Genomic DNA, 20,406 nt, shown 5'->3' on the forward strand with positions numbered 1-20,406 from the left:
TTCACAAAATTCTCATTATCTGGCTAATAGTGGGTGCTGATGGAAAAATAGGCCGTGTGTGGGACTCTTGGAAAAAAATTGGCCGTTGTGGGTCCCTCAAGGAAAAATAATGGGCTGGTATGTTAGAAATGCCAGAGACGATTTCTGGTCCCAGACCGCTCCTGCTCGAGTGAATTGCCTTCCCCTTTCCATGTCATTTGTTGTCACTGTATTGACATTTAAGCCCTATTTTTGGCAATTAACTTTTATTGCTGCTAATAAGCTTGCCCTACGGTTAGGGTTTGGGGTTGTGGTTGAGTCTAGGGTTAGGGTTGAACCGGGATGTGGGCATGAAGCTAGGGTTAAGGTTAGGCTTAGGGTTATGGTTAGATACATTTAGATAGCTGCATCAAACTCTCCTGTCCTTAGCAAGGTGAGCGCAAAGAGCTTTAGACCATTCCGATGACTTGATTGCAAACACCTTTTGATTGGAAAACAGACACGGAGAGAAACACAGGTATTATGTCACTTGTTTTACTACACAGAAAGTGGCTTGTTGCACCATATCAGCTAAAGAATGATGTTACAACCATCAATACTGTGTTCAACCAGTATCAACGAATACCACATCAGAGGTTATTGTACAGTAGATAGCACACTTTGGGCGACATTTTCTATCTCTTCAACAGCATTAAAATACCTTGTTCCTCGCAATGTAGTGTGAATAACGTGGTAACTTCCCTGTTACAATGTCTGTAAAACGCCTTTCAACTGTTATCGTTATGTAGGGGAGCTTTGTGCTTGGAGAGGGCTGTTTCGCCGTCAGAAACGGTGGGAGGGAACAGTCAAAGGTCACGGAGACGTTAACCCTGTATTGTTTTGGCACTACTGTTGGAAATGCTATCACACAGGAGAACGATATAGCAAAAACATCGAAGAGCAGAAGTACAGTACCTTATAATCCAAGAAATAAATCAATAACACAAGGTAAACCAGTCACCTATTGTGACCTCTACGTCCCACATCTTTCCCGGTGTCTCTTATGACCACTGTCCACACTGCTACTTCCAGCAAGAGAGAAAGGGGGGGGGGTGGGGTGGTGGAGAAGAGGTCAAGTGAGAGAGCGAGATGGAAGAAGGGAGAAGAGTGAGAGAGATGGGAGATGGAGAGATGGAGAAAGGGGAGAGAAACAGAAGCAGGACAGGGAAAGAGCGAGAGAGGGGAAAGAGAGAGCTAGGTGAGAGAGAAAGAGGCGGAGGGAGAAGAGAGAGCTAGGTGAGAGAGAAAGAGACAGAGAGAGAGAGAGAGAGAGAGAGAGAGATGGTCAGTCGTCCTCTGTGCAGCCCAGTAGCTCCATCCTCAGTGTGATGCGTCCGTACCAGGACCAGGGGATGAGGCGGAGGAAACGACCATATATGGGCGGCTGGACGGAGTTCTTCCTGTGGGTGTCATTTTCAACGTTCCCCTGGAACACCTGTCACCCAAGACAACCACGGATACCGTCAGACACACTGCCAACAAGACAACCACAGATACAACTGGAACACCAATAACTGAACCATCACCATCCCTCACTCTCTGTCTCCTTCTCTTTCTTTCTGTCCCTCTGTCATGTATGTCATGTATTTTCTGTGTCTCAATCAATCAACAAATCAATCAAATAGTCAATCAATATGATCATGTGTTTCGACCTTGTCCTTGTGTTGTGTTTCGTCCTGGTATGTCGTCCACCTCAGTCCATCGTTGCTGTAGGCTAGTTTGTAGGAGCGCACAAACTGGACACGGCCAAAGTCCTTAGCTCCCTGAGTCACTACACCTGTTACCTTAGTAGGAACCAACAGGTCTACCTGAGAGAGGGAGAGGGAAAGTGGAGAAGAAGTAGAGAGGGAGAGAGGGGATGTAGAGAGGGAGAATGATTTAATTATCCATTCATTAAAATGCATACTCCATTCTATTTTTGTCTTTCTCCTACTCCTCCCCCTCCCTCTCCCCTCCATACCTGTATCCACTGGTTTTGGTCATTGGTGGCTGCGGTCCATGCGTTGACCTTGGCCTGGTTGTCCAGTCTGGCTCTGTTCGGGGTCCAGGCCAGCAGACCCATGCCCAGGGTCCGGTACACAGAGGACGAGGTCAGCTGGGAGTCCTGCACCTGACCCCCCTTTAGACCCAGAGGCTCTGAACAGCCTGGGAAACCAGAAACAGAAACACATAAACATCCCAATATACACTACCAGTCAAAAGTTTGGACACACCTACTCATTCAAGGGTTTTTCTTTATTTTTTAAACTATTTTCTACATTGTAGAATAATAGTGAAGACATCAAAACTATGAAATAACAGATATGGAATCATGTGGTAACCAAAAAAGTGTTAAACAAACAAATTACATTTTATATTTGAGACATAGCCACCCTTTTCCTTGATGACAGCTTTGCACACACTTGGCATTCTCTCAACCAGCTTCATGAGGTAGTCACCTGGAATGCATTTCAATTATGGTGTGCCTTGTTAAAAGTTAATTTAATGTGTTTGAGCCAATCAGTGTTGTGACAAGGTAGGGTTGGTATACAGAAGATAGTCCTATTTGGTAAAAGACCAGGTTCATATTATGGAAAGAACAGATCAAATAAGCAAAGAGTAATGACAGTCCATCATTACTCTAAGACATGAAGGTCAGTCAATCTGGAACATTTCAATAACTTTTTAAGTTTCTTCAAGTTCAGTCTCAAAAACCATCAAGCGCTATGATGAAACTGGCTTTCATGAGGACCGTTACAGGAAAGAAAGACCCAGAGTTACCTCTGCTGCAGAGGATAAGTTCATTAGAGTTACCAGCCTCAGAAATTGTAGCCCATATAAAGGCTTCACAGAGTTCAAGTAACAGACACATCTCAACATCAACTATTCTGAGGAAACTGCTTGAATCAGGCGTTCATGGTCGAATTGCTGCAAAGACCACTATTAAAGGACACAAATAATAATAAGAAACTTGCTCGGGCCAAGAAACACGAGCAATGGACATTAGACCAGTGGAAATCTGTCCTTTGGCCTGATGAGTCAAAATGTGAGATTTTTGGTTCCAACCGCCATGTCTTGTGAGATGCAGAGTAGGCGGACAAACGATCTCTGTGTCTGTGGTTCCCACCGTGAAGCATGAAGGAGGAGGTGTGATGATGTGGGGGTGCTTTGCTGGTGACACTGTCCGTGATTTATTTAGAATTCAAGGCACATTTAACCAGCATGGCTACCACAGCATTTTGCAGCGATACGCCATCCAGTCTGGCTTGCGCTTAGTGGGACTATCATTTGTTTTTCAACAGGACAATGACCCAACACTGTGTAAGGGCTATTTGACCAAGAAGGAGAGTGATGGAGTGCGGCATCAGAGGACCTGGCCTCCACAATCACCCAACCTCAACCCAATTGAGATGATTTGAAATGAGTTGGACCGCAGCCAACAAGTGCTCAGCATATGTGGGAACCTTGTCAAGACTGTTGGAAAAGCATTCTTCATGAAGCTGGTTGAGAGAATACCAAGAGTGTGCAAAGCTGTCATCAAGGAAAAGGGTGGCTACTTTGATGAATCTAAAATGTAAAATATAATTTGATTTGTTTAACACTTTTTTGGTTACTACATGATTCCATATGTGTTATTTCATAGTATTCTACAAGGTAGAAAATAGTCAAATTAAAAAAATTTAAAACTAGAATGAGTAGGTGTGTCCAAACTTTTGACTGGTACTGTGTGTCAAAACATTGTCATGAAATATTTACTTTATAACCATGTATGACTGCTTTTGACACATTTGGCATCATGAAGCTTTACAACATTGTAATGAAGGCATTATGAGCAGGGTGCCAAATCAAGTTTATAAAGCAATCATGTCTACAGATGATGACGTCACTGACCTGTGAGCTCGCAGCCCATCAGCTCCATGCGCAGCATACAATGGCCCCAGCAGACCTGAGGGTAAACCCGTATGTACCTTGCTTCAATTGGTGAAGAGAAGGTGTTGGCCATGAGAGAACTGCTGTCTGAGTTACCGTGGAATATCTAGAGGAAAACATCAGGTTTTATCAGTCAAAAACATCGGGCTGATTTAGGCGCACCTGCACAAATGTATTTTCACTCTCACTCACTCACTCACTCACTCACTCACTCACTCACTCACTCGCACTCGCACACGCACACGCACACACACACACACACACACGCATCACCATGTCCTGTGTGTCTCCTCTGGTTTTCACCATGCTCCAGGTCCTAGCGTCGTCGCTGTGGGCGATCTTATAGGACTTCACATACTCTGAGCTGCCTAGCCGCCGAGCACCCTGGGTAATCAGCCCCGTCACACGCATCTGCTGCCGCAGGTTCACCTGGACACAGACATAAGGGGGTCAGAAACAACTAGAGTTTGGCCATGGTGGAGTAAACACTGGCTACATCTATCTAGCGGACAGCCGGAGTGTGTGAGCGTGTGCTACCTGTATCCAGGGCCAGCGGTCGCTGAGTGCAGGGCTCCAGGCATTAACCATGCCCCGGCGGTGGAGCCGGGCCAGGTCAGGGCTCCAGTGCTGCAAACCAAACATGCCCCGCTGAGCAGAGGAGGAGGACAGCTGCCCCTTGGTGATGATACCACCCTCCATGCCCAGAGGACCTGAACACTCTACAGAGTAGAGGGACAGCAGGTACACAGACACACAAGGAAGAAAGAGGAGAGACAAAGAGAGAGAGAGAGAGAGAGAGAGAGAGAGAGAGAGAGAGAGCGAGATAATGATTAGTACAATTAGTACATCCATCACAAGCCAAAGCCACAGTAAATGTCCTTCCTTCCTTCGCTTTCTTTCTTTCTTTCTTTCTTCATTCCTTCCTCAAACATCAGCAGGTACCGAAGACACAGTGTTCCTTGTTTCTCCTCTGAGGGACAGCCTCAGCTCTGCTCTGGATTGTCCCCCATGTTGGCCCAGATGAATTTCATGTTCCAGGTCAGTTTCGTCATTGATTTCAGTCTCTGACATGCAGTCTCTCAACCTCTCTCCTGGTAAAACTGAGTCATTGCATCTGTGTGTCAGTCCGTTTTTCAATTTATTTTGATTCTGCTAGCCAGTTCATCCTTTTCTTCTTCTCTTCTTTCTGCCTCATTACATCCACTTATCAGTCCATCATCCCCCCTCTCACTGGCTGAGACTTCAGCTTCAAAATGCCATACAAAAACATCCTCATCCTCGCAACTCTCCTCTCTTTTCTCACAGCTCCTGTGTGAGTATGTGTGGAAAGAACTGGTTCTGGAGGAGTGTGTGAGGTAGGGGAGAAGGGCATAGGTCTGTGAGTGTGTGTCCGTGGTCCCTGTGTAGGATTGGGGACGAGGGGGTCCGTATCTGGCATTCTCCACCCCCAAACCAGACTCAGGTTGGCTCTAATTGAGAACAGAGAGACTCTGGTACCACGACGCAACAACATCGCTAATGATTAACTACTCATGGTGTGATTGTGATAACATACAGGAACTCAAGTCCTTTTGTTCACCCGACCTAGAATACCTCATAATCGAATGCCGACCGTATTACCTCCCAAGAGAATATTCTTCAGTTATAGTCACAGCCATGTATATTCCCCCTCAAGCCAATACCACGACGGCCCTCAAAGAACTGCACCGGACTTTATGCAAACTGGAAACCACATATCCTGAAGCCACATTTATTGTAGCTGTGGATTTTAACAAAGTAAATTTGAGGAAAAAGTTACTGAAGTTCTATCAACACATTGACTATAGTACTCGCGCTGCTAAAACACTCACCACTGCTACTCCAACTTCCGGGATGCCTACAAGGCCCTCCCCAGCCCTCCCTTTGGCAAATCTGATCACGACTCCATTTTGCTCCTCCCTTCCTATAGGCCAAAACTCAAATAGGAAGTACCCGTGCTAAGGACTATTCAATGCTGGTCTGACCAATTGGAATCCACGCTTCAAGATTGTTTTGATCACGTGGACTGGGATATGTTCCAGGTAGCCTCCGAGAACAACATAGACAAATACACTGATACAGTGTGTATAGGAAGTGTATGGGAGATATTGTACCCACTGTGACTATTTAAACCTACCCTATCGGGAAACCGTGGATAGATGGCAGCATTCACGCAAATCTGAAAATGCAATCCGTCGCATTTAACTGTGACAAGGTGGCAAGGGAATATGGCCGAATACAAACAGTGTAGTTATTCCCTCCGTAAGGCAATCAAAGAGGCAAAATCTCAGTATAGAGACAAAGTGGAGTCGCAATTCAACGGCTCAGACACAAGACGTATGTGGCAGGGTCTACAGACAATCATGGACTACAAAGGGAAAACCAGCCACGTCGTGGACACCAGCATCTTGCTGCCGGACAAGCTAAACACCTTCTTCGCCCGCTTTGAGGATAACACAGTCCCAATGATGCAGCCCGCTACCAAGGACTGTGGGCTCTCCTTCTACCTGGCCGACGTGAGTAAGACATTTAAGCGTGTTATCCCTCGCAAGGCTGCCGGCCCAGCCGCGTCCTCAGAGCATTCGCAGACCAGCTGGCTGGAGTGTTTACAGACATATTCAATCTCTCCCTATTCCAGTCTGTTGTCCCCAGATACATCAAGATGTCCACCATTGGTCCTGTACCCAAGAAAGCAAAGGTAACTGAACTTAATGACTATGGCCCCGTAGCACTCACATCATTCATCATGAAGTGCTTTGAGAGACTAGTCAAGGATCATATCACCTCTACCTTACCTGACACCCTAGACCCACTTCAATTAGCTTATCGCCCCAATATATCCACAGAAGATGCAATCGCCATCACACTGCACACTGCCCTATCCCATCTGGACAAGAGGAATACCTAGGTAAGAATGCTGTCTATTGACTATAGCTCAGCATTCAACACCATAGTACCCTCCAAGCTCATCATTAAGCTCGAGGCCCTGGGTCTGAACCCCTCCCTGTGCAACTGGGTCCTGGACTTCCTGATGGGCCGCCCCCAGGTGGTGAAGGTAGGAAACAACATCTCCACGTCGCCGATCCTCAACACTGGGGCCCCACAAGGATGTGTGCTCAGCCCCCTCTTGTACTCCCTGTTCAGCCATGACTGTGTGGCCATGCACGCCTCCAACTCAATCATCAAGTTTGCATACAACACAACAGTAGTAGGCCTGATTACCAAAAATGATGAGACAGCCTACAGGGAAGAGGTGAGGGCCCTGGGAGTGTGGTGCCAGGAAAATAACCTCTCGCCCAACGTCAACAAAACTAAGGAGCTAGTTGTGGACTTCAGGAAACAGCAGAGGGAGCCCCCCTAACCACATCAATGAGACAGCAAGGGAGAAGATGGAAAGCTTCAAGTTCCTCAGCGGACTTGAAATCACTGGCCACTTTAATAATGTTTACATATTTCATTACTCATCTAATATGGATCGACTCTATTCCATCCTATTCTACTGTATCTTAGTCTATGCTGCTCTGAAATTGCTCATCAAAATATTTACATATTCTTAATTCCATTCCTTTACTTTAGATTGTGTGTATGGTTAGATATTACTGCACTGTTGGAACTAGAAACACAAGCATTTCGCTACACCCACAATAACATCTGCCCTAACAAGTGTATGTGACAAATAAAATTTGATTAGATTTTTAATGATGCTACACCAGGACAGCAAATTAAATTCCTTAAATAAATAGGTGACACACACACACACACACACACACACACACACACACACACACACACACACACACACACACACACACACACACACACACACACACAGAAGCGCACTAAAAGGGAAAACAGCAAGAGAGCATATGACATCAATTCCTACCTAATTCAATTGTGTGTTCATGTAAGCGTTGGACATCAAGACCTCTTAAAATATTTGTCCTCTGATGACTCGCAAGTAAACAGTTACACAAGTCCCCACTCACTGTGCTGGCAGGTCCTGCCCGTGTATTCTCCAGGACACACACACGTGTAGTTGGCCTCCCGGTCTGTACACACACCTCCGTTCCTGCACGGCCCACTCTCACACTCATTCACATCTGGAACACAAACACAGACCAGGGAAGAACTGTTTCATACATTTATGGGACTATGAGGTTGCATACAGATATTTAATGTAAAAATGGACGTTTCAAACAGGAACAGGACGTTTGAAGACAGCTTGGAGTGACATTTGCTATGATAATTTCATTGCCCCCTGCCACAACCCCAAGACGGGGGGTCGGAAAACTTTACTGTTTTCAAATCTAATCTCCTTATTTCTATGTATTTTCGACATGGCTGTAGTTAGGCCTATAACCAAGGTGGGGAATAAAACATCTTACCACAGGCCAGGTGTATTCCGGATGCTTCGAACATTAAATGAACACTCAAAATGACTTTGTTGCTTTGAGATTTTGGGCGGATGAAATGAAAGTCTGCTAATATTTTTTTCAAGTGGTTTGACACTTAATTCAGACAGTAATAAAACAAGATGGGGAGAGAAACAGTGGGAAGGTTGGAAGCAGGGATTGATCCCGGTACTCAGGTGAAAGTTGGATGCAACACATGTGTCATGGAGTGTCACCACTACACCAAGACTCTGCAAAGGAAATAGTAATATTAATGTTTTTCTATTTCATTTTATTTCACCTTTATTTAACCAGGGAGGCCAGTTGAGAACAAGTTCTCATTTACAACTGCGACCTGGCCAAGACAAAGCAAAGCAGTTTGACACAAACAACAACACAGAATTACACATGGAATAAACAAACGTACAGTCAATAATACAATAGAAAAAAGTCTATATACAGTGTGTGCAAATGAGGTAAGATTAGGGAGATAAGGCAATAAATAGGCCGTAGTGGCGAAGTAATTAAAATTTAGCAATTAAACACTGGAGTGATAGATGTGCAGAAGATGAATGTGCAAGTAGAGATACTGGGGTGCAAAGGAGAAAAAAAGAACAATATCGGGATGAGGTAGTTGGATGGGCTATTTACAGATGGGCTATGTATAGGTGCAATGATCTGTGAGTTGCTCTGACAGCTGATGCTTAAAGTTAGAGAGGGAGATATGAGTCTCCAGTTTCAGTGATTTTTTTCAATTTGTTCCAGTCATTGGCAGCAGAGAACTGGTAGGAAAGCCGGCCAAAGGAGGAATTACCTTTGGGGGTGACCAGTGAAATATACCTGCGGGAGCGCGTGCTATGGGTGGGTGCTGCTATGGTGACCAGTGAGCTGAGATAAGGCGGGGCTTTTACCTAGCAAAGACTTATAGATGACCTGGAGCCAGTGGGTTTGGCGACGAATATGAAGCGAGGGCCAGCCAACAAGAGCATACAGGTTGCAGTGGTGGGTAGTATATGGGGCTTGGTGACAAAATGGATGGCACTGTGATAGACTGCATCCAATTTGCTGAGTAGAGTGTTGGAGGCTATTTTGTAAATGACATCGTCGAAGTCAAGGATTGGTAGGATAGTCAGTTTTACAAGGTTATGTTTGGCAGCATGAGTGAAGGATGCTTTGTTGCGAAATAGGAAGCCAATTCTAGATTTAATTTTGGATTGGAGATGCTTAATGTGAGTCTGGAAGGAGAGTTTATAGTCTAACCAGACACATAGGTATTTGTAGTTGTCCACATATTCTAAGTACAGGGAGGTGCGGGCAGCGATCGGTTGAAGAGCGTGCATTTAGTTTTACTTGCATTTATGAGCAGTTGGAGGCCAACGGAAGGAGAGTTGTATGGCATTGAAGCTTGACTGGAGGTTAATTAACACATTGTCTAAAGAAGGGCCAGAAGTATACAGAATGGTGTTGTCTGCATAGAGGTGGATCAGAGAATCACCCGCAACAAGATCGACATCATTGATGTACACAGAGAAAAGAGTCGGCCCAAGAATTGAACCCTGTGGCACACCTATAGAGACTGCCAGAGGTCCGGACAACAGGCCCTCCGATTTGATACACTGAACTCTATCAGAGAAGCAGTTGGTGAACCAGGTGAGGCAGTCGTTTGAGAAATCAAGGCTGTTGAGTCTGCCGATAAGAATGTGGTGATTGACAGAGTCGAAAGCCTTGGCCAGGTCGATGAATACAGCTGCACAGTATTGTCTTTTATCGATGGCGGTGTCCACGACGCCGGTGATCTGTTCGTTAACTTGGCATTTCGAAGACCTTAGAAAGGCAGGGTAGGATAAATATAGGTCTGTAACAGTTTGGGTCGAGAGTGTCTCCCCCTTTGAAGAGGGGGATGACCGCGGCAGCTTTCCAATCTTTGGGGATCTCAGACGATATGAAAGAGAGGTTGAACAGGCTAGTAATAGGGGTTGCAACATTTGCGGGGGATAATTTTAGAAAGAGAGGTTCCAGATTGTCTAGCCCAGCTGATTTGTAGGGGTCCAGATTTTGCAACTCTTTCAGAACATCAGCTATCTGGATTTGGGTGAAGGAGAAATGGGGGAGGCTTGGGCAAGTTGCTGTGGGATGTGCAAGGCTGTTGACCGGGGTAGGGGTAGCCAGGTGGAAAGCATGGCCAGCCGTAGAAAAATGCTTATTGAAATTCTCAATTATAGTGGATTTATCGGTGGTGACAGTGTTTCCTAGCCTCAGTGCAGTGGGCAGCTGGGAGGAGGTGCTCTTAATCTCCATGGACTTTACAGTGTTGCAGAACTTTTTGGAGTTTGTGATACAGGATGCAAATTTATGTTAGAAAAAGCTAGCCTTTGCTTTCCTAACTGCCTGTGTATATTGGTTCCCAACTCCCCTGAAAAGTTGCATTTCACGGGGGCTATTCAATGCTAATGCAGTACGCCACAGGATGTTTTTGTGCTGGTTAAGGGCAGTCAGGTCTGGAGTGAACCAAGGGCTATATTTGTTCCTGGTTCTACATTTTTTGAATCGGGCATGCTTATTTAAGATGGTGAGGAAAGCACTATTAAAGAATAACCAAGCATCCTCTACTGATGGAATGAGGCCAATATCCTTCCAGGATACCTGGGCCAGGTCGATTAGAAAGGCCTGCCCGCTGAAGTGTTTTAGGGAGCGTTTGACAGTGATGAGGGGTGGTTGTTTGACAGCAGACCCATAACGGACGCAGGTAATGAGGCAGTAATCGCTGAGATCTTGGTTGAAAACAGCAGAGGTGTATTTAGAGGGCAGCTTGGTCAGGATGATATCTATGAGGGTGCCCGTGTTTACGGATTTTGGGGTTGTACCTGGTACTGTAGGTTCATTGATAATTGGTGTGAGATTGAGGGCATCTAGCTTAGATTGTAGGACGGCTGGGGTGTTAATAAGCATGTCCCAGTTTAGGTTGATGGTACTGGGTAACCAAATCATCGATTGCAGTCTCCTTGTCCATAGATTGTTTTCAAGGTAAGGACACAAACATTTTGTAATTTGGGTGAACTCTTTAAAATAGTGCTGGAAGAAAATTGCGCTTGACCTCCAGGAGGGTTGGCCTCCCCCTGATCTATGCTTCCCAAGTTCTGGGTGTTTGAAAATGTTCTTATTATAACAATTCATTTCTCAAAACCTTCAGGAAAAATCGAATGAATATCTCAATATCCAGGTGGTTTATGCCTACCAGTGAAGACCCTTGCAATCATCTGACTCTACATAGACAAAATATGATGCGTTTGTAAGTTGTGAATCCCCCTACTATCTTAGCCTAGCACGTGCACAATACTCAAATGTCAACAATTATATTTGAGGCCTGCAGCATTCAGTATCCAGTTCTTATTTGCATGGCTTATTCAAAAGCGTCCAGGAATGACTGCAAAAAAAACCATAGCCTCATATTATCCATTTTCAAAAACACAAGTAGGCATATCGGATTTCAAATATGTGATTCCACTGGCAAGACTGGGAAGAAGAGGAATGATAAAATACGTTTGGGGAATAACAGTCGTGTTCATGCTGACAAGCACAGTTCTTCTTCTTATTGTTGTATTATTATTATTTGTACATTTATTGTCCTCCTCTACAATCAAACGTACACTTTTGAGTTCACAGTCTGTTATTTTCAGAGTTACAAATCAGGTTACCCTACCAAACTCCGCCGCTAAAACATACTTTAGGTCTGTATGCTGCCTTTTCATTGCCGCAGGCTAAACGCCAATCACCAAAGGAGAAGACTAAGGCAAGTATGGATTATTGACTTCAGTACGTGGTGTCAAAAGGTTGCATTCAGCAATAGGGACGGGAGTAACAGCAACCATTTTGTTTTTACAACATTGTATTTAAAACAGCCCCTCCGTGCTGCTCTTTTTACAGTTTTATAAACTCAGCGGAGAACGAAAGTATTCAGACCCCTTGACTTAAAGGTCTTTTTGTTTTTTTACTTCTATAAATTTGCATAATATTTCTAAAAACCTGTTTTCGCTTTGTCATTATGGGCTATTGTGTGTAGATTGATGAAGAAAAGTTTTTATTTCATCAATTTTAGATTAAGGCTGTAACGTAACAAAATGTGGAAAAAGTCAAGGGGTCTGAATACTTTCCGAATGCACCGTAAGAGGTGTGGAGTGAGCATGAGAAGAAGGTCTAATGCAAGTGTCATGCAGGTCAGCCATTTTGCAGGTCAGCCATTTTGGTCAAAAAGTTGGTCAACAGTGATGTGATAAGATATTGTGTAAAAAAATATATATTTGAAGAATTTGTCTGCACTGTATGTTTGTTTGCTTGCTAGCCAGGCAATTTTAGAGGAATGATTACAGAAATGTTTCAAATTAACTGCCAATATGCCAACATTCCATTCAAACAATGCAATTAATCCACAGCCATACATTGACAATTTGTATAAAACTTATATAAACTGTATTTATAATGATATGACAACATTTTAGGTTAACAATAATTCTATTACACAATTTGTGATATATCATATGCCTTACTTTTACTTTCCTGCATAAGTAAAATCAGGATTATGCCTCTACTGCCATTCATTCCAATTGGAATGGTTTGGATTTCTCCCTGACCAATATGGCTGCCATTTTCACCCCATTCTGGAACTTTGAGGGTTCATGACATAACCACTCTAGTAATTTCATAGGATCTCTATGGGTATGACTCGCTATAATTTAGTACAGAAGGCTTCCGTGGGTGATTTAATCAATTCTGAGAGGGAAATTCCTTGAAATGTGGAACATTTATCACATGTACAATTATATGATCCTAACTTGGTGCTTGGGACTAATCTTATCAGGCTTCCGTGGGTGATTTAATCAATTCTGAGAGGGAAATTCCTTGAAATGTGGAACATTTATCACATGTACAATTATATGATCCTAACTTGGTGCTTGGGACTAATCTTATCAGTTGACCTAGTTTTACACTGTCTGTTTGGCTCTGTCACCAAGAACAACACCTAGTATTTATATACAAGACCCCCTGGAGAACTACAAGTGTATGTGACCTCACTGTGCACACATATAGAGTAGATATCATTGTTGGTATTGCCCACATAAAAAAAAGCTATAGTATACTATAGTATAGTATTCACTGTAGTGTTTTTCAGACTTTACTGTAGTATTCACATTAGTATACTGTAGTATTAACAGTAGTATAAATACTGTAGCAAAAGAAAACTGTAGTATATAGTGCCTTAACTTTAGCTAGCTAGCTAACAAACTAGAAACGAACCAAAACATTGTTTAGAAAGTTGCTTTTAGTTGCCTGGTTTGCTAAATTGACATATACTGAATTTATTTTTAAACGGATGGGTTTATTGGTGTTAAAATACACCAGTTATGCTATTTTGGACCACCAGTCTGCTGATGTCATGCAGCCTGTCGTTTTTGTGTTCATAACGACAATGACAAGTTTGATGTCGGACGACAATAGAATGTTCAGGATGTCACTGCGACAACTGTATACAGACATGTCGATAGACATGGTATAAACCAGACTTTAGGTTTGAAACCTTTGGTTGTTTATTACACTACTCACTCTGTTTAGCACATGGCCTCACGTGTGAATCCTTAAAAGATATGGGTGGGGCTAAGGCTTAAGAGGGTGTGAATAATGCTGAATGGGTGTAGACAAAGAAAACCTCTCCAGTAGGTGTACCAAAACATTCAAGGGCCATTTTCTCCAAAGTGGGGTTATGAACTTTCAAAGCAGAATTACTTTCCCATTGTTCCTCAACTGTAGTGTATGATATACCATTTTCTAGGTCTCTACTTTTATCCAATGTAAAAAACACAATTTAAAATGTTGTGTTTTTGCGGATTGTAGTGTACTTTAGTATTTAATGTAGTGTTTTTGCAGACGGTAGATGGCTGTAGTATTCACTTGTGTTTTTTTCAGACATAACTCAAATATTTACTTTAGTGTTTTTGTTTCATTATCTTTGGCATTTCCTCCTTGTGAAAACCTACTGGAAAAATACTAAGAGCACATTTTCCGTAACCTTTACTGTAGGTAGGAAGGAAGGAAGGAAGGAAGGAAGGAAGGAAGGAAGGAAGGAAGGAAGGAAGGAAGGACCAGGGTCTGACCAGAGAGTTCATTGTTTCTGCTCATTTCTATAGCCTGTAGGGAACACAATATGGTCTATACTTGGCATGTAGGTTTCTCACTTATAGGTAGCACAAATTGGGATATGTGGGAGGGGAATGGGCAAGGCATGTGCAAATTAAATACAGTTAAAAAAGTGTCGTGTTTTTCCGGGACTGTAGTGTTTTTGCGGACATTACAATAGTATTTACTAAAGTGGATAATACTGTAGTATTAACAGTAGTATTCCTCAGTATACTACAACATTCTATAATAAGCACTACCTATGATTGAGGGGTATTACAGTGTTTAGTATAGTATTCTACAGTACACTACAGTTTACTACAGAATTCTATAGTAAGTACTGCAGAATTCTATAGTAAACTGTAGTATTTGTTCATGTGGGTGGTACTACATTGTTGAGTGTGTGTGTGTGCGTGCGTGCGTGTGTGCGTGTTCACCACGTGTAAGCCGTCATAACTCATCACACCCATGAAAGCGTGAGGATGTGTGTATGACTTCATCAGCATAACTCCCACTGATTGACCTCATTAAGAATGGTCGGATTAAGCCACTCCCTCCAGCCGGGAGGCCTGAAACCCTCTCAGTCGTTAGACAAGCTGTCCCCTCGGGTTAGTGTGTGTGTGTGCCTGTGTGTGTGTGTGTGTGTACGTGTGTGTGTGCGTATGTGTCTTACTGTGTTGGCAGTGGGCTCCAGAGTAGCCAGGGGAGCAGTGACAGTGGTACCCCAGGAAGGCATCACCTCGTTGGGCATTAGTGGTCTCACACACACCCCCATGGTGGCATGGGTTGGGCTGGCACGGACCTGGACACAAAAACCTATTGGGATCAATTGGTTTTCTACACTAAGCACAAGTAAAAGACAACATAGAGTGTTGGGCCAGTAACCGAAAGGTCGCTGGTTCGAACACACGAGACGAGAAGGTAAAAACAAACAAAAACTGCCGATGTGCCCTTGAGCAAGGCACTTAGCCCTAATTTGCTCCAGGATCGCAAACTACTACTATGGCTGACCCTGTAAAACAACACATTTCACTGCACCTATCTGATGTATATGACAATACAACATATTTATTTATATTCACTGTCTGTCCCAAGATAAGCACAGGGATATAGGTCAGAGTAGTTATATTAAACCTGCTAATATTACCCTGCTAGCCTTATGGGAGGCTCACCATCAGGTTAGCAGGCTACGCTCACACAACCATGGACACGTACGTGTGTGTGTATGTGTGTGTATGTGTGTGTATGTGTGTGATTAGCTATGACAGGCAGATCACAAAATAAAGCCTGCCCTCATTATGGTGTTACTACAGCAGCTAGTATGAACTAATGAGGGATTATCTAAAACACCACACACACACACACACACACACACACACACACACACACACACACACACACACACACACACACACACACACAGAGCCTATAATGGACCTCAGAGAAGAGAGTGGTGTCTTGATTAAGATCACAGGCAATAGAACAGATTGTGGGTCATTGTACTGTTGGATGAAGGAACCAGTGGTCACTGTCAGTAGCTGTGTTGCATTAATAAAGAGCTTTGTGATGTCTGTGCACTTCATGTAGGTGTCATAGGATCAAACAGGCCATCAATCATAAACAGAGTGAATTGATTACACCTATCCAATCATTTGAGATCTGTGAGGGGACACGGGGGCTAGAGGCTGTTTGGGATTAGGCTTCTCTTACCTGCTGTAATCAGCTCCTCCCAGTCTGGCGTGGCTGTAGAAAGAAGGAGATCAATTTGTTGTGGTGATAATGTGTTCCCTAATCATGCGCTGACACAGTTGATTACTTGAATTATTGATCCCAAAGTCCTCCTGTGCTTACATAGGAGTAGCGCCTCCTCTGACTGTGGGGTGAAACAGTCTGCATCACCCTCACATGACACAGGTTCACATTCATCCCCTGAGAGAGAGAGAGAGAGAGAGAGAGAGAGAGAGAGAGAGAGAGAGAGAGAGAGAGAGAGAGAGAGAGAGAGAGAGAGAGAGAGAGAGAGAGAGAGAGAGAGTAGCTGTCAGATCTTCTTAGCAACACCCCAATGAGAGAGACACAGAGCCCCAAGGGGACAGGCATCACACACTGTATTTACATATCACACACACACACATCTTCATGCAGAATTTCCACTTGAAATTCTCTGAACAACTAAGTTCAGATATGGCTTTGATAGGCCAAGTTACATCACATCAACAAAAAAAACAACAACAACAACACGAGCGTATTAAGATACACGCAGTTATTTATTCTAGAGAATATCCTCCGCGAGTTCCCTCAAAGTATCAACGGCATCCGCGGCCGCACCGCACTCCTTAATAAGAAAACTACGCACTAACATTCACCCCTTCATTTAAGAGGGATGACGACACCGTTGTTTGTTTACATTCGCCAGTATCCCCATGCACTCACCGTTCACCTGTCGAGGCACAGCCGCACCGAGACACAGCACCGCGAGGGACAATAGCAGGTGCATCTCCGAGTTACTGCTTTCCCCCGCGGTTAAAACCAAAACAAAGGGCAGAAAACGTATCTTCTTTCTCTTGTCTTCTCTCCTCCGCCTTCGCTGCAGAGGCCGCTGTGATGATAATGATGCTGATGATGTTGGCGACTCCTCCTCGCGCACGCTGTCTGTCAATCAGTTTACCCGGAGATGAGAGTTTTGTTGCGCAGATAAATAGGCAGACAGACAAAAAGCAAAGGGATCCTGAGGTTGAGCGCTACCACCTCTTCTCTGGTTCGCTTCACCGCAGTGATGCTGCGCAGTATCTCACCTCGGCTGCTTGACCGCCACAATCAGTAGCTATAATTGACTAACCTGAAGTTGTAGTTTAGCCATCACAATAATCTCCTGATGATTGAAAATGGATGTATAACCTCATTATAATAATCAATGTTAACAAAATAGGCCAAATAAATAATAGCACTCGTTTCCCAGGATAAAGGTCGTATTCAGTACACTCTTCGGAAAAAAAGGGTTCCCGAAAGAGTTCATTCGGCTAAGACGACCCTTTTTGGTGCCAGGTTAGAATCCTTTGAATTCACATAACGAGGCACTCGTGAAAAGTGGAGTTCTCTCAAAGGGTTCTACCTGGAACCCGAAAGGGTCCAACCTGCAACCAAAAATGGTTATATAAAGTGTTCCCCTGTTGGGGCAGCCAAATAACCATTTAATATCGATAGCAAAAACCTTTCGAATAGTGTAGGCTAGCCTATGTGAAAACCCAGAGCTGCCTGCATGCATATTTTTTGATGACATCATACCAATAAGGCCAGAATGGTCCCATGAAGAGGAGATAAGATGTTTTGCCCATCGGGGAGCAAATGGAGGAAGTTCAGCTGGGTTGTATGTGTATCGTACGTGTGTGTCTGGATAACTGTTTTCCTGTCCCAGAACGCTGAGTGTACGGACACGACACAGAGAAACCAGTGAAAGTTGCGCTTATGGGAAGCAGAACTTGGTTCTGAATGCAGCATCTGTGCAGGGGATAGGGGGTAGGGGTGGTGGTGGGATGGGTGGGTAAGGGGGTAGGAGTGTTGGGATGCGGGGGAGGACGTAGCGGCAAGGTGGGATCGGGTTAGAGTGTGGGCCAAGTTGTTGGCTTTTTAGGCCATGATTAAAGCACCGGGAGGCTGTTTGACTTGGCTGGAGGGGCTTGTGCCTGTTCATCAATGGGTTCATTGGTGCCAATGCTTCACTAGGAGAGGGGGAGGCGAGGGAGGGAGAAGAGAGAGGGGGAGGTAGAGAGTTACTAAATGACCCCATGTGAATACTCTTTTTCCCTCTCCTGCCAAATAGGTGATCTGACCTTGTATGCACTACAGCAGTCACACAAGCTGGTGTATCCGTCAATGACGATCAGTCTTAGTATGTACTAATGTTCAAGGTCTGAAGTCGTGTGCCGTTCCTAAGGTTTTGTCTCCATCTGCTGGTCAGAGTGAGAACCATCCCCTACGCTGATATGGGATTGGGCAACAGTTTCCTCTGACAGGCCTGACGTTGGAGTGAAACTCAGATCCAGTCCCAAGACTTTACATCCATATGTTTTATTAAATGAATGAATTATGTTCAATTCAAATTTCAAAGGTTTAAAGACCGCCGATTTCCACTGTCCTGCTGCTGGTTTAAATGTTTCCGTAGCACTTAATTTCTGTATTGATGATGGTGATTGGCTGGAGAGGTTTACCAAGTAGAAAGCATCCCCAGGTTGAGCTTCCTGTCCCCGAATGTGGGTCCATTTGTACCTTAATCTTTTAGAATAATGACAACACAACTGCATTTGTCCACATGTTACAGCGAACAACAGAAGTCTTCTATGGGTCAAGCTGTAGTGCATCTCCCCTGGATGGGAAGCCTTGCCCAACAGTAGGGAGATGTCTTAGGATTGTGAACCCAGTAGCCCTCCAGTTCCCAGATCATTTCTGCCCTCCCCAGCGCCCATCCCGGGCTTTATCTCAGCTCCTGGATCACAAAGCCTTCTCCATTCACTTCAACCAGGGGGTAGATCTTCTCTCTCTCTCAGAGAAGTCAGTGAAAGTGTAGATGTAAGAGCCCTGGACTTGTAAAAGGAGACCCACCTCTCCTCAACCTCCACATACACCCAATACTCTGAGGGGCCATGCTGAAAAAAGACAGTAATGAAATCGTAAAGACAGGAGTCGAAGGAAAAAACAAAACATTTTAGACACCAGTAAACCTTCCCTGGAGAGTATGTTTCGATATCTTTCCTTTGAGCAGACTCGCTGGCCACAAATGTTATCAATGTCAAAAATAGCCTTATCTGTAAAAGTCCGTCATTTCAAAAAAGTCCGTCATTTCTTTGCAAAAAAAAAAAAAAAAAGGAAATGATCTTCCGGCTTTGAACCAGATCCTTACAAAGTGGAACTGGGTCATGATTCCATCGGTGTGATTAACAACATAGCTGTACTGTACCTGCATGAGGAATGACTGTTTCCTCGCTGGATTCTCTCTCTCTCTCTCTCTCTCTCTCTCTATAGACGGCACACACTCGGGCTCTGCAGGACGCGGTTGTTTGGGAGCCAACACGCTCATCCCCGTCTGTTAGCAGCCAGGCCCACTCCTCCTGTCCTTCCTATTTGTCCTCCGGTCTGTAGCAGAGCATAGGACGTCCCGCTACAGCCTCCGCCGGACATCGCCAGGTCAGACTGTCTGAGTTTCTGTCTGCTGACAGAACTACGGGATGCCCAGGCCAAGACCCCTGACACGTTCTCTGTCACAGTGATGGCACTGAACTCACCAACTCTTACCCTGTCCACTGCTACATGTCTACATGTCTGTCTTCCCCATTATGTCTGGTCTCTAAGTATCTCCACTTTCCCTACACAGGGAAATAGATCAGCTCTGACAGGTCTGTACTCCACTCTGAGGCTGTTAAGTGTGTCCAGTCTTTGACTGTGTTACGATCAGAGTGATGCTGCTCTGCTGTGTCTGTCATCTGAACAGGGTCAGGCGTTTGGAAAAAGGCTCATAGTCAGAGTCCGCTAACCTGTCTCCCTGGTAGAGACGGATGGAGGCTCTGAAGTGGATTGAACAAGTGACATCAATAAGGAATCACCTGGATTCACCTGGTCAGTCTATATCACGGAAAAATATATATTTTGTACACTCAGTGTTTACCAGACTCAGTGTCTACCAAGAACCAGACAGGCCAGATTGGTTTATAGATTGTTTTACCAGAGGAGGCTGGTGGGAGGAGCTATAGGAGGGCGGGCTCATTGTAATGGCTGGAATGGAATCAATGGAACGGCATCAAACATATGGAAACCACGGTTGACTCTGTTCCATTCAAGCCACTCCAGCCATTACAATGAGCCTGTCCTCCTATAACTCCTCCCACCAGCCTCCTCTGATCTCTACCCTATA

At 44.4% G+C, this 20,406-nt stretch overlaps 1 protein-coding gene across 1 annotated transcript; it reads right to left on the reverse strand.

The window, feature by feature from the left end:
* Positions 1–499: 499 nt before the first annotated feature.
* LOC115101037 (EGF-like repeat and discoidin I-like domain-containing protein 3) lies at positions 500–20,277 on the reverse strand. The gene is made up of 11 exons (XM_029620198.2): positions 16,935–20,277; positions 16,356–16,433; positions 16,215–16,247; positions 15,178–15,306; positions 7,932–8,045; positions 4,465–4,646; positions 4,201–4,356; positions 3,889–4,033; positions 1,979–2,163; positions 1,671–1,826; positions 500–1,453 (listed from the first exon to the last, which is right to left on the reverse strand). The coding sequence occupies exons 1-11, from the start codon at positions 16,996–16,998 to the stop codon at positions 1,304–1,306; spliced, it is 1,392 nt and encodes a 463-aa protein (XP_029476058.1). The 5' UTR covers positions 16,999–20,277; the 3' UTR covers positions 500–1,303.
* Between the last annotated feature and the right edge of the window lie 129 nt (positions 20,278–20,406).

Source organism: Oncorhynchus nerka, linkage group LG19 (assembly GCF_034236695.1).
Source record: "Oncorhynchus nerka isolate Pitt River linkage group LG19, Oner_Uvic_2.0, whole genome shotgun sequence".
Lineage (NCBI taxonomy): Eukaryota > Metazoa > Chordata > Actinopteri > Salmoniformes > Salmonidae > Oncorhynchus > Oncorhynchus nerka.